Consider the following 13,360-nt stretch of genomic DNA (forward strand, 5'->3'; position numbering starts at 1 on the left):
AGACAGTGACGCAGCCGGTCAGAATGCAGTAGCCCCTCCGTACCAGTGACACAGCCTGTCAGAATGCAGTAGCCCCTCCGTACCAGACAGTGACGCAGCCTGTCAGAATGCAGTAGCCCCTCCGTACCAGACAGTGATGCAGCCTGTCAGAATGCAGTAGCCCCTCCGTACCAGACAGTGACGCAGCCTGTCAGAATGCAGTAGCCCCTCCGTACCAGACAGTGACGCAGCCTGTCAGAATGCAGTAGCCCCTCCGTACCAGACAGTGACGCAGCCTGTCAGAATGCAGTAGCCCCTCCGTACCAGACAGTGACGCAGCCTGTCAGAATGCAGTAGCCCCTCCGTACCAGACAGTGACGCAGCCTGTCAGAATGCAGTAGCCCCTCCGTACCAGACAGTGACGCAGCCTGTCAGAATGCAGTAGCCCCTCCGTACCAGACAGTGACGCAGCCTGTCAGAATGCAGTAGCCCCTCCGTACCAGACAGTGACGCAGCCTGTCAGAATGCAGTAGCCCCTCCGTACCAGACAGTGACGCAGCCTGTCAGAATGCAGTAGCCCCTCCGTACCAGACAGTGACGCAGCCTGTCAGAATGCAGTAGCCCCTCCGTACCAGACAGTGACGCAGCCTGTCAGAATGCAGTAGCCCCTCCGTACCAGACAGTGACGGAGCCTGTCAGAATGCAGTAGCCCCTCCGTACCAGACAGTGACGCAGCCTGTCAGAATGCAGTAGCCCCTCCGTACCAGACAGTGACGCAGCCTGTCAGAATGCAGTAGCCCCTCCGTACCAGACAGTGACGCAGCCTGTCAGAATGCAGTAGCCCCTCCGTACCAGACAGTGACGCAGCCTGTCAGAATGCAGTGGCCCCTCCGTACCAGACAGTGATGCAGCCGGTCAGAATGCAGTAGCCCCTCCGTACCAGACTGTGATGCAGCCTGTCAGAATGCAGTAGCCCCTCCGTACCAGACAGTGACGCAGCCTGTCAGAATGCAGTAGCCCCTCCGTACCAGACAGTGACGCAGCCTGTCAGAATGCTCTCCACGGTACATCTATAGTAGGTTCTGAGTGTATTTGTTGACATGCCAAATCTCCTCAAACTCCTAATAAAGTATAGCCATTGTCTTGTCTTCTTTATGACTACATCGATAGGTTGGGACCAGGTTAGATCCTCAGAGATCTTGACACCCAAGAAGTTGAAACTGCTCGCTCTCTCCACTCTATGAGGATTGGTTTGTGTTCCTTCATCTTACCATTCCTGAAGTCCACAAACAGTTCTTTCGTCTTACAGACATTGAGTGCCAGGTTGTTGCTGCGGCACCATTCCACTAGTTGGCATATCTCACTCCTGTACACCCTCTCGTCACCACCTGAGATTCTACCAACAATGATTGTATCGTCAGCTAATTTATAGATGGTATTTGAGCTATGCCTAGCCACACAGTCATGTGTGAGTAGAGCAGTGGGCTAAGCACACACCCCTGACGTGCACCAGTGTTGATCGTCAGCAAAGAGGAGATGTTATCACCAACCCGCACAGATTGTGGTCTTCCGGTTAGGAAGTGGAGGATACAAATGCAGAGGGAGTTACAGAGGCCCAGGTTCTGCAACTTCTCAATCAGTATTGTGGGAATGATGGTATTAAATGCTGAGCTACAGTTGATGAACAGCATCCTGATGTAGGTGTTTGTGTTGTCCAGGTGGTCTAAAGCCATGTGGAGAGACATTGAGATTGCGTCTGCCATTGACCTATTGTGGTGATAGAGGAATTGCAATGGGTCCAGGTCCTTGCTGAGGCAGGAGTTCAGTCTAGTTATGACCAACCTCTCAAAGCATTTCATCACTGTCGTGAGTGCTACCAGGCAATAGTGCTACCACACCAAATTCCCAATAAATATACCTCTTGTACTCGAAACAGTGGCTGCTGAGTGTATGTTCGTGGCCCTCTGCTGCTATAGCCCGTCCACTCCGAGGTTCGATGTTCAGAGATGCTCTTCTGCACACCTTTGTTGTAACGTGTGGTTACCTGAGTTACTGTCAAGCTTGAACCAGTCTGGCCATTCTCCTCTGAACAAGGCATTTTTGCCCACAAAACTGCCACACATGGGATTTTTTTTTTTGTGTTTAGAAACTCTATTTTCTCTGTAAACTCTAGAGACTGTTGTGTGTGAAAATCCCAGGAGATCAGCAGTTTCTGAGATACTCAAACCACCCCATCTGGCACCAACAATTATTGCACGGTCAGTCTCTTAGATCACATTTCTTCCCCGTTCTGATGTTTGGTCTGAGCAACTGAACCTCGTGACCACGTCGGCATGCTTTTATGCATTGAGTTGGCTGGTTCAATATTTTCATGAACGATCAGGTGGATACTATAGAGAGGGTGCAGAGGAGATTTACAAGGATGTTGCCTGGATTGGAAGGCGTACCTTATAGGTTGAGTGAACTTGGCCTTTTCTCCTTGGAGTGATGGAGGATGAGAGGTGACCTGATAGAGGTGTATAAGATGATGAGAGGCATTGATCATGTGGATAGTCAGAGGCTAACATGAGAGGGCATGGTTTTAAGGTGCTTGGAAGTAGATACTGAGGGGATGTCAGGGTAAGTTTTCCACACAGAGTGGTGGGTGCGTGGAATGCACTGCCCAGCGATAGTGGTGAAAGCGGATACAATAGGGTCTTTTAAGAGCCTCTTAGATAGGTTCATGTAGCACAGAAAAATAGAGGGCTATACATTAGGGAAATTCTACGCCATCTCTAGAGTGGGGTACGTGGTCGGCACAACATTGTGGGCTGAAGGGCCTGTAACGTGCTGTTAATCACACTCAGATGAGGTGCAGCTACTAAAGTGACTGCTGAGTGACGTTGCTCCTTGTGGTTTTGTGCATATGACAGTGAACGTGACTTTGCAGCTCTGTGTGAAGTCAGGGGGTGGAGTGCTTTGGTAGTTCAGGAGGGAGGGCTGAGATACGAGTGTCCTCCAAGCAGGTTTATTTATTATACAACAAACGACACAGAAGGCAACACCAGCTTTATATCAGCCACATACTTCACCAAAACGACATTTTAACAAGATGGGAAACTCTCTCAGCATGAAATGAACAGTGAAAACACAGGTTCGATCAGAGCTAGGGCACCGACAGGACCTCTAGCGTAGTCGTCTAGACCTAAGCACCCCTAGGTCAAAGAAAGGAGGGGGTCAACCAGCCTCTAGCCACGGAAGCAGTGGGGGAGGTGGATCAGAATAGGTTCCTGACCGGTACCATGGTTGCAAAGGGACATAGGTGCCAGGGAAGGGGGTGCTGGAAGAGAGCTGGGTTTAACTATACTCATCTGTTTGACAGTCACAGCAAAACTATTCCTCAAATACACTCACAAAAAAATAACAAAGACGGACAGAGATCACTTCTGCCCACAGTAACGTTCCAATTCAATAACCCTGAATCATACTTACAATATTTCCAAATGCATTTTGAAAGAAACCTGGCTGAGCTAACTGTCCTGAAACAATGCAAACAGTCAGTGTTGAAGCAGACATCTGAACCCTGTTTCGGTTGCACCTCGATCCTCACGCCTCGGAGGTGGCAGCTGCTATTGTGGTCGCTTTGTGCCAAAAATCACACGGAATGGGAGGAAGGCGCTGCAAGTAGAAAAGCAGCAAACAGAACTGTTAACGTTCACTGTTAACTGTCAACGTATAATCCTCCGTAACTTCCGCCACCTCCTACGTGATCCCACCACCAGCCACATCTTCTCCTCCCCTCCACTCTTGGCTTTCCACAGGGATCGCTCCCTACGTGACTCCCTTGTCCATTAACCCCCCCCCCCCATCCCTCCCCACCGACCTCCCTCCGGGCACTCATCCCTGCAAACGGAAGAAGTGCTACACCTGCCCCCACACTTCTTCCCTCACCACCATCCCAGGCCCCAGACAGTCCTTTCAGGTGAGGCACCACTTCACCTGTGACTCAGCTGGGGTGATATACTGTATCCGGTGCTCCCGATGTGGCCATTTATACATTGGGGAGACCCGCCGCAGACTGGGAGACCGTTTCGCCGAACACCGGCACTCGGTCCTCCAGCAGTGGCGGGATCTCCCTGTGGCCACACACTTCAGTTCCACAGACCACTCCCACTCCAACATGTCTGTCCATGGCCTCCTCTACCGTCAAGATGAGGCCATACACAGGTTGATGGAGCAACACCTTATCTCCTGATTATTTCAGTCTGGTTCTCTTTCTCTCTCTTTTATCCCCCCTCACTACAATCTCCACCCAGCCCTACCTTTCTTTCTCTTTTATTTCCCATAATTCTCCACCTTCCCCCTAGCCCATTTCCCTCCAGCCTATCACTTCCCAGCTCTCTACTTCATCCCTCCCCCCACTTCTTATCCCCCCCTCCACCATCCCATGTTGCTTCACTCCTGATGAAGGGTTTCGGCCCGAAGTCGTCACTACCTCCTCCCATAGATGCTGTCTGGCCTGCTCAGTTCTGCCAGCATTTTGTGTTTTCATTTATTTCCAGCATCTGCAGATTCAATCGTGTTACTGTTAACGTTTGTTGGTTCATTACGTGTCATGTCGTATGACGTGGGTGATCGTGGTCTTTCCATGATTGTTCTTGGCAATTTTTTCTACAGGAATGGTTCTCCATTGCCTTCTCGGCAGTGTCTTTACAAGATGGGTGACCCCAGCCGTTATCAATACTCGTCAGAGATTGTCTGCCTGGTGTCAGTGGTCACATAACCAAGACTTGTGATCTGCACCGGCTGCTCGTATGACCGTCCACCACCTGCTCCCATGGCTTCACGTCACCCTGATCGGGGGCTAAGCAGGAGCTACACCTTGCCTAAGGGTGACCTGCTAGCAGAGAGAAGGAGTGCCTTGCACCTCCTTTGGTAGAGAGGCATCTCCACCCTGCCAAACCAAACAATTGCCCCTCTGTGTGTGGGGGAAGGGTAGAATCTGGGGAGCGTTCATGGGAAATACACACAAAATGCCGGAGGAGCTCAGCAGGTCAGGCAGCATCTGTGGAAATGAATAAACAGTCGATGCTTCGAGGAACCTTAGGCAGGAGAGAAGAGGTAAGAGGCTTCAGTGGGGGAGGGGGAGAAATCGATATTCATCCCATCAGGTTGGAGGGAATATGAGGAGTTGTCCCTCCACCCTGAGAGAGGCCTCATCGTGGCAAAACAGGAAGCCACGGACCAACATGTCGGAACCAGAACGCAGAGAGGAATTAACATGGTTGGCCACGGGAAAATTCAGCTTTTGCTGGATGGAGCAGAGGTGCTTGACAAAGCCGTCCCCCAATTTACAAATAAAGCCATAAAACATAAGAGCAAAACTAGGGCACTCCATTTCATCATGGCTGATCCATTTCCCTCTCAGTCCTATTCTCCCCGTAACCATTCACGCCGGGACTTATCACAGACATGGTTGACATGGTTGTCAACCTCCTCGGTGGGAATGAGGGGAGAATAAAGCAGGATGAGTGCAAATGACTGCGCCCCACCTTTAACCTGCCTAGTCTCATTGACCTGAACCCGGGCCATACCCTTTCCCATCCAAACTTCTCTTAAATGTTGAAATCGATTCCACATCCACCAGCTCATTCCACATTCTCACCAGTGAAGAAGATCCCCCGCAGGTTCCCCTTAAATATTTCACCTTTCACCCTTAATCCATGACCTCTAGTTGTAAGCCTGAGTGGAAAGAGCCTGGTTGCAGTTACCCAGTCTATTCCCTCATTCTCCTACGTCCCAGGGAACAAAGTCCTAACCTATTCAACTCTTCCCTGCAGCTCAGGTCCTTAATATCGCTGCAAATTTCCTCTGCGTGAACTGAGAATAAATAAACAAATAAGCAATAAATATTGAGAACATGAGTCCTTGAAAGTGAGTCCCTAGGTTGTGGGAACATTTCAGTGATGGGGCAAGTGAAGTTGAGTGAAGTTATCCCCTTTGGTTCAGGATCCTGATGGTCGAGGGGTAATAACTGTTCCTGAACCTGGTGGTGTGGGACCTGAGGCTCCTGTACCTCCTTCCCGATGGAATCAGTTCAGAGTTGAGGTTATCCTCACTGGTTCAGGAGCTTGATGGTTGAGGGGTAATAACTGTTCCTGAACCTGGTGGTGTGGGACCTGAGGCTCCTGTACCTCCTTCCCGATGGTAGCAGTGAGAAGAGAGCATGTCCTGTGTCGTGGGGGTCCCTGATGATGGATGCTGCTTTCCTGTGACAGTGTTTCATGCAGATGTGCTCAATGGTGGGGAGCGCTTTGCCTGATTCTGATCTGGGTCTCTATTGTGGACTGAGAGTGGGAAGGGGGCAGGGAGAGGGGGATCATGGTTGGGAAAAGGGGAAGGGAGAGGGAAGCACCAGAGAGACACTGCAGGAGGTGTGGGACAGGTGGTAGTGAAGGTGTGTCAAGGGCGGGGTGGGGGGGGGGGAGGACACAGGTGCAGACACACCCAGCCCTGAGAAACCAGGCAAGATAATTGGTTTACTGATCATTACAGAATGTCTCTCTGGTGCTTCCCGCTCCGTTCCCTCTCCCTTCCCCTTTTCCCAACCATGATTCCCCTGTCCCATGGAGGGATTGTTGACACGGAGTCTCTGTGGGTGGAGGTTAGGAACAGGAAGGAGTCAATAACTTTACTGGGTGTTTTTTATGGGCCGCCTAATAGTAACAGGGATATCGAGGAGCTGATAGGAAACAGATCCTGGAACGGTGTAATAATAAGAGTTGTTGTGATGGGGGTTTTAATTTCCCAAATATCGATTGGCATCTCCCTAGAGCGAGGGGTTTAGATGGGGTGAAGTTTGTTAGGTGTGTTCAGGAAGGTTTCTTGACACAATATGTAGATAAGCCTACAAGAGGAGAGGCTGTACTCAATTTGGTATTGGAAATGAACCTGGTCAGGTGTCAGATCTCTCAGTGGGAGAGTATTTTGGAGATGTGGATCATAATTCTGTCTCCTTTACAATAGCATTGGAGAGAGATAGGAACAGACAAGTTAGAAAAGCGTTTAATTGGAGTAAGGGGAATTATGAGGCTATCAGGCAGGAAATTGGCTTAAATTGGAAACAGATGTTCTCAGGGAAATGTACAGAAGAAATGTGGCAAATGTTCAGGGGATATTTGTGTAGAGCTCTGTATAGGTACGTTCCAATGAGACAGGGAAGTTATGGTAGGGTACAGGAACCGTGGTGTACAAAGGCTGTAATAAATCTAGTCAAGAAGAAAAGAAAAGCTTACTAAAGGTTCAGAGAGCTTGGTAATGTTAGAAATCTAGAAGATTATAAGGCTAACAGGAAGGAGCTTAAAAAGGACATTAGGAGAGCCAAAAGGGGCCATGAGAAGGCCTTGGCTGGCAGAATTAAGGAAAACTCCAAGGAATTCTACAAGTATGTGAAGAGCAAGAATAAAGGACGTGAAAGAATAGGACCTATCAAGTGTGACAGTTTCTTTGTCCCTGCCCCCTCCCCTTCCCAATCCCAGTCCACAATAGAGACCCAGACCAGAATCAGATTTTTCATCACTCACATATGTCATGAAATTTGTTTTTTTTCCAGCAGCATTACAGTGCAATACATAAAATTACAACAGTACTGTGCAAAAGTCTTAGGCGCGCGCGCACACACACACACACACACACACACACACACACAGACACACACACATATATATATAAACCCTAGCCTAACATGATGTCATGATGTATGTGTATGTATTTGTGTGTTTTGTGTGTGTGTATTTATATGAAATGGGTGCCTCAGAATCTTGCAGAGTACTGTAGCTCCCAATAAACAATTGAAGAGTTTAAAACACCAGGAATAACTAAACAGCGACGGCATTAGTTGGTCACCTGCTTAAAAGCCTGAGGATTCCTACCACGATGGTCTTCAGTGGGTCGGGCTTTGGCTGCTGCTGGCAACTGGTTGGCTCCCTGCAGTCTCTGTCATTGGAAAGGACCACGGCACCATCTGGGGGAGAAAGGGAAAGGCCGCCTGGTTTGCTGAAAGGTAAGCCTCCCCACACGGATATATCGGTGCATAATGCATGGCCCCACAGTAGCAGAGCAGTTAGCGGGGACACTACCACAGCTTGGTGAAGGGGGGAGGTGTTGGAGCTCGAAGTTCAGTTCTAACGTCCTCTGTAAGGGGTCTCTGGACGTCCGCCCCATGGAATGCCCGGGTTTTCTCCCACAGTCCAAAGACGGACTGGGCCCTTAGTTAGCCATGATGAAATGGCAGGGCAGGCATGATGGGCCAAATGGCCCTTTTCTGCTCCTGTCTCTCATGTCCTGTAATCAGGGCGAGGGTTAAATTGGGGGTTGCTGACAGCGCAGCTGAAAGGCCAAAAGGGTCAATTCTCTGCTCTATCTCTAAATAAAATCATCTAATCAAGATATGCTACCTCACACCACAACAGCCCAGGCCTCTCAATGCTCTCCCCGCAAATGCCTGGAGTGGGGTGCAAGGGGCTGATAGAATTGCTCTGACAGCCAGCATAGTTGTGATGTCCCAGCCGGCTTCCATGTGATTTGGTGTGGAATATGAAGTAAAGATTCTCGGGATTCAGCACGTGCCTGGCAGGAGGCAGCCTCAAGGTGCACCCAGCGTTTTAGAATCAGGTTTAGTATCGCTGACGCACAGCACTATGCTGTCTTAGGCATACAGTATACGTATAGCTGGGTAGAGCGGAGGGCGAGTTTGTGAATCTGGCAGGAGCAAAGGATGTTGGAAATGGGGAGGGTGCAGCGCCGCAGGAGGTGTGTGGGACAGGGGGCAGAGGAGGAGTGTCAGGAACAGGGTGGGGGGGGGTGGGTACAGGTACAGACACACACAGCCCTGAGACACAGAACGTCTCTCTGGTGCTTCCCGCTCCCTCCCCTCTCCCTTCCCCTTTTCCCAACCATGATTCCCCTCTCCCTGCCCCCTTCCCACTCTCAGTCCACAATAGAGACCCGGATCAGAAACAGGTTTATCATCACTCACACATGTCATGAAATTTGTTTTTTTTGCGACAGCAGTACAGTGCGATACATAAAATTACTACAGGACTGTGCAAAACCCAACTACATAAATGTGTCTGAGACTTTTGCATGGTACTGCATGTTGTGAAATTTGTGGATTTGTGGCAGCAGTACAGTGCAAGGCATACAAATTACAAAATAAACAAAGATAAAGTAATAGATGATAGATAGATAGAGCAAAAGAGGAATAGTGAGGACCTTTCAGAAGTCTGAGTGTGTGGCGGATAGCTTGCAGGTATTTCCCCCAGGTCTGGTATAGTTCCCAGCTGCCTTGAGAGCCTCTGACTGGCCCATAGAAGGTCCGGTGGGACAACTGCCTGCCCAGCTGTCATCGGCTGCTCCTTGGTCATGACCAATTTGATCCCAGTCAGAAATTCTGCCCTTTCTTTTAACCCTCTCTACCCCACTGCACAGGGTGTACCCAGATGTAGGGAAGCCTGTCTTGCGTTCTGTTCACACAGATCAGACGGTGCAGAACCGTAACAGAATGCAGAATAAATTCTGCAGAGAATTCTGCACTCTACAGAGAGAGTGCGGTGCAGGTAGACAATGAGCTGTAGTGCTGTGCGAAAGTCTTAGGCACACGCACACACACAGCTAGTGTGTCTGAGAATTTTGCACACTACTGTAGTAAATTCATGTATTACACTGTACTGCTGTCCAACGTTCCCTCTAATTTCTAATGACCAGTGTGCACAGTATTTTACCCGGTGACTACAACACGTGCACACTGAATAACTTCTTCAATAAAAACAGTGTAAATAAGCCAGTTCTAAAACCTGCAGACAGATCATCACAAACTCCACGTTGTCAACACTGTCCACATCAGAAACCGGAAAAGGAAACGTGATGGTGTACGATTGTGAAATATACTTAACACGCCAACAAGGTAGAGGGTGATAACCTTTCATGTGCAGTTTAAATTCCTTTGTGCACTAGTTACAAAAGATGTGTGCACACACATACGTACACACCTTAGAGGGAACACTGCTATCACCACAAAAAAAATCAAAATTGTGATATATGTGAGTGATGATAAACTTGATTCTGATCTGGGTCTCTATTGTGGACCGAGAGTGGGAAGGGGGCAGGGAGAGGGGAATCATGGTTGGGAAAAGGGGAAGGGAGAGGGGAGGGAGCGGGAAGCACCAGAGAGACATTCTGTAATGATCAATAAACCAATCAAATAACCCTGCCTGGTGCTTCCCCACCCCAACACTCCTTCTCTGCCCCCTGTCCCACACCCCTCCCGCGGCGCCCCACCCTCACCATTCCCAACATCCTTTGCTCCCCCCAGATTTACAAACTCACTCTCTGCTCCACGTTGACAAATACAGTACTGTGCAAATGTCTCAGGCATCCCAGTGATGCCTATGTGCCTGCGACTTTTGTACAGTACTGTAGATTGTGAGGTTAAGAATCTATTTTATCATACTGAGGTCTGTTCAACGTCATAACAGTGGGAAAGAGGTACTGCACTGTACAATTTAGTACCGAGTGGTTTGGTCGCAAGGATACTTTAATACCTTTTGTGTATAATAAATTAGTAGCAGCCAACAATTTGCAACAGAGATACTTCAAAAGAGACAGATAACTCTTTACCCTCTGCACTGTTCTGCCTTATTTAGACACTGTTTGAAACTTTCTCAGAAAGGATTCAATCTCCTCGAAGTTAATTTTTGTAAGAATGCTTAAGGGACCTGTGAGGCTATCTATTAATATAGGCGTTAACAAAATGGGTAGGGGTAGGTTAGGTACCGATTGTGTCCTTATAAGACGACATGGTAGCATAGAGGTTAACATAACACTTTACAGTACAGGCAACCCGCGTTCAATTCCCACCGCTGTCTATAAGGAGTCCATGCATTCTCCTTGTGACCGTGTGGGTTTCCTCTGGGTGCTCCAGTTTCCTCTCATAGTCCAAAGACATACCGGTTGTAGGGTAATTGGTCACTGTAAATTGTCCCACGATCAGGCAATGATTAAATCAGTGGATTGTTGGGCGGTGTGATTTGGGGAGCTGGAAGGGCCAATGAGGTATCCCGCTGGAAACGGATCCTGAGAGAGCAAGTTTGTTGAATGCCTAAGAGATGGCTTTTTAGGGCAGTTTGTTGTTGAGTCTACTAGGGGATCAGCTATACTGGATTGGGTGTTATGTGATGAACCGGAGGCGATTAGGGAGCTTAAGGTAAAAGAATCCTTAGGAGGCAGTGATCTCAATATGATTGAGTTCAACTTGAAATTTGATTGGATGAATGTAAAGACTGATGTGGTAGAATTTCAGTAGAGTAACAGTGTTACGAGAGAGGATTTGGCCAAAACAGATTGAAAGAAGATGCTGGCAGGGATGACAGCAGAGCAGCAATAGAGTGAGTTTCTTGGAAAAATGAAGAAGGTTCAGGATAGATGTGTTCCAAAAATGAAGAAATACTCAGATGGCAAAATAGTACAACCAGGGCTGTCAAGGGAAGTCAAAGCACAAGAGAGGGTGTACAACAAAGCAAAAATTAGTGGGAAGACAGAGGACTGGGAAGCTTTTAAAACCCTACAGAGAGCAACTAAAAGAATCATTAGGAGGGGAAAAAAATGAAATGTGAAAGCAAGCTGGCAAACAATATCAAAATAGGTAGTAAAAGGTTTTTCAAGTATGTAAAAAATAAAAGAGAGATGTGAGTGCATATAGAACCGCTAGAAAATGAGGCTGGAGAAATAGCATCAGGGACAAGGAGATGGCTGATGAACTAAGTGAGTATTTTGCGTCAGTCTTCATTGTGGACGACACGAGCAGTGTGCCAGATGTTGAAGGGTGTGAGGGAAGTGGGTGCAGTTCCTATTACAAGGGCGAAGATACTCAAAAAGCTGAAAGATCAGGGTACCTAAGTCACCCAGGCCAGATTGAACTGCACCCTAGGGTGCTGAAAGAAGTAGCGGTAGAGATTGTGGAGGCATTAGAAATTATCTTACAAAAGTCATTGGACTCTGGCATGGTGCCAGAGGACTGGAAGATTGCAAATGTTACTCCACTCTTTAAGAAAGGAAGAATGCAGCAGAAGGTAAATTATAGACCAATTAACCTGACGTCAGTGGTTGGGAAGATGTTGGAGTCAATTGTTTAGGATGAGATTATGGAATACTTGGTGACTGAAGACGAGATAGTACAAATTCAGGGAAAGCAGAATTCCCTAAAACCTTGACTGACGAACCGGTTGGAATTCTTTGAGGAGATTACATGTAAGATAGATAAGAGGGATGTAGTGGCTGTTGTATATTTGGACTTTCAGAAGGTCTTTGACAAGGTGCCACACATGAAGCTGCTTACCAAATTAAGAGCCCATGGGATTACAGGAAAGTTACTAAGATGGTTAGAGCATTAGCTGATTGGTAGGAGGCAGCGAGTGGGAATAAAAGGATCCTTTTCTGGTTGTCTGCCAGTGACTAGTGGTGTTCCACAGGTTGGGACCGCTTCTTTTCATGCTGTATATCAATGGTTTAGATGGCTTTGTTGCCACGTTTGGTGGAGGGACTGGTCGTGTAGAGGAAGCAGATAGGCACTTTGGTGGTAGAAATGAATGTGCAGACTAATAGGGAGAAAATCTAACAATCTGAGATGCAGAGGGATTGGCAGTCCTTGTGCAGAACAGCCTAAAGGTTAACTTGAGGGTTGAGCTGGTCATGAGGAAGGCAAACACAATGTTAGCATTCATTTCAAGAGGTGTAGAATACAAGAGCAGGGATGTGATGTTGAGGTTTTATAAGCCACTGGTGACACCTCACCTTGAATATTCTGACAGTTTTGGGCTCCTCATCTAAGAAAAGATGTGCTGGCATTGGAGAGGGTTCAGAGGAGGTTCACAGGGATGATTCTGAGGATGAAAGGGTATCATACCTTTGATGGCTCTGGGTCTGTACTCGCTGGAATTTAGAAAGATAAGGAGAGAGGGGAATCTCATTGAAACCTTTTGAATGTTGAAAGGATTACATAGAGTAGATGTGGTAAGGATGTTTCCCATGGTGGGAGAGTCTAGGACAAAAGGGCACAGCCTCAGGATAGAGGGGTGTCCGTTTAAAAGAGATGCTGAGAAATTTCTTTAGCCAGAGGATGGTGAATTTGTGGAATTTATTACCACAGGCAGCTGTGGAGGCCGAGTCGTTGGGTGTATTTAAGGCAGAACTTGATAGGTTCTTGATTGGATATGGCATCAAAAGTTATGGGGAGAAGGCTGGGGAATGGGGCTGAGGAGGGGAAAAATAGATCAGCCATGATTAAATGGAGGAGCAGACTCGACCGGCCAAATGGCCTAATGCTCCTCCTATGTCTTATGGTCTT

General features: G+C 48.0%; 1 protein-coding gene across 1 annotated transcript in view; it reads right to left on the bottom strand.

Annotated features, from left to right (window-relative positions):
• Positions 1-2,989: 2,989 nt before the first annotated feature.
• The window catches only part of LOC140717874 (uncharacterized), a 107,121-nt gene continuing 96,750 nt past the window's right edge, over positions 2,990-13,360 (bottom strand). The window contains exons 10-11 of the mRNA XM_073031599.1: positions 7,864-7,981; positions 2,990-3,636 (exon numbers count right to left, since the gene is read on the bottom strand). Of these exons, the coding sequence (XP_072887700.1) occupies positions 3,588-3,636; positions 7,864-7,981 (167 nt within the window). The 3' untranslated portion in view covers positions 2,990-3,587. The remainder of the gene's footprint in view (positions 3,637-7,863; positions 7,982-13,360) is intronic.

The sequence above is a fragment of the Hemitrygon akajei genome, chromosome 28 (assembly GCF_048418815.1).
Source record: "Hemitrygon akajei chromosome 28, sHemAka1.3, whole genome shotgun sequence".
NCBI classification, from domain to species: Eukaryota; Metazoa; Chordata; class Chondrichthyes; order Myliobatiformes; family Dasyatidae; genus Hemitrygon; species Hemitrygon akajei.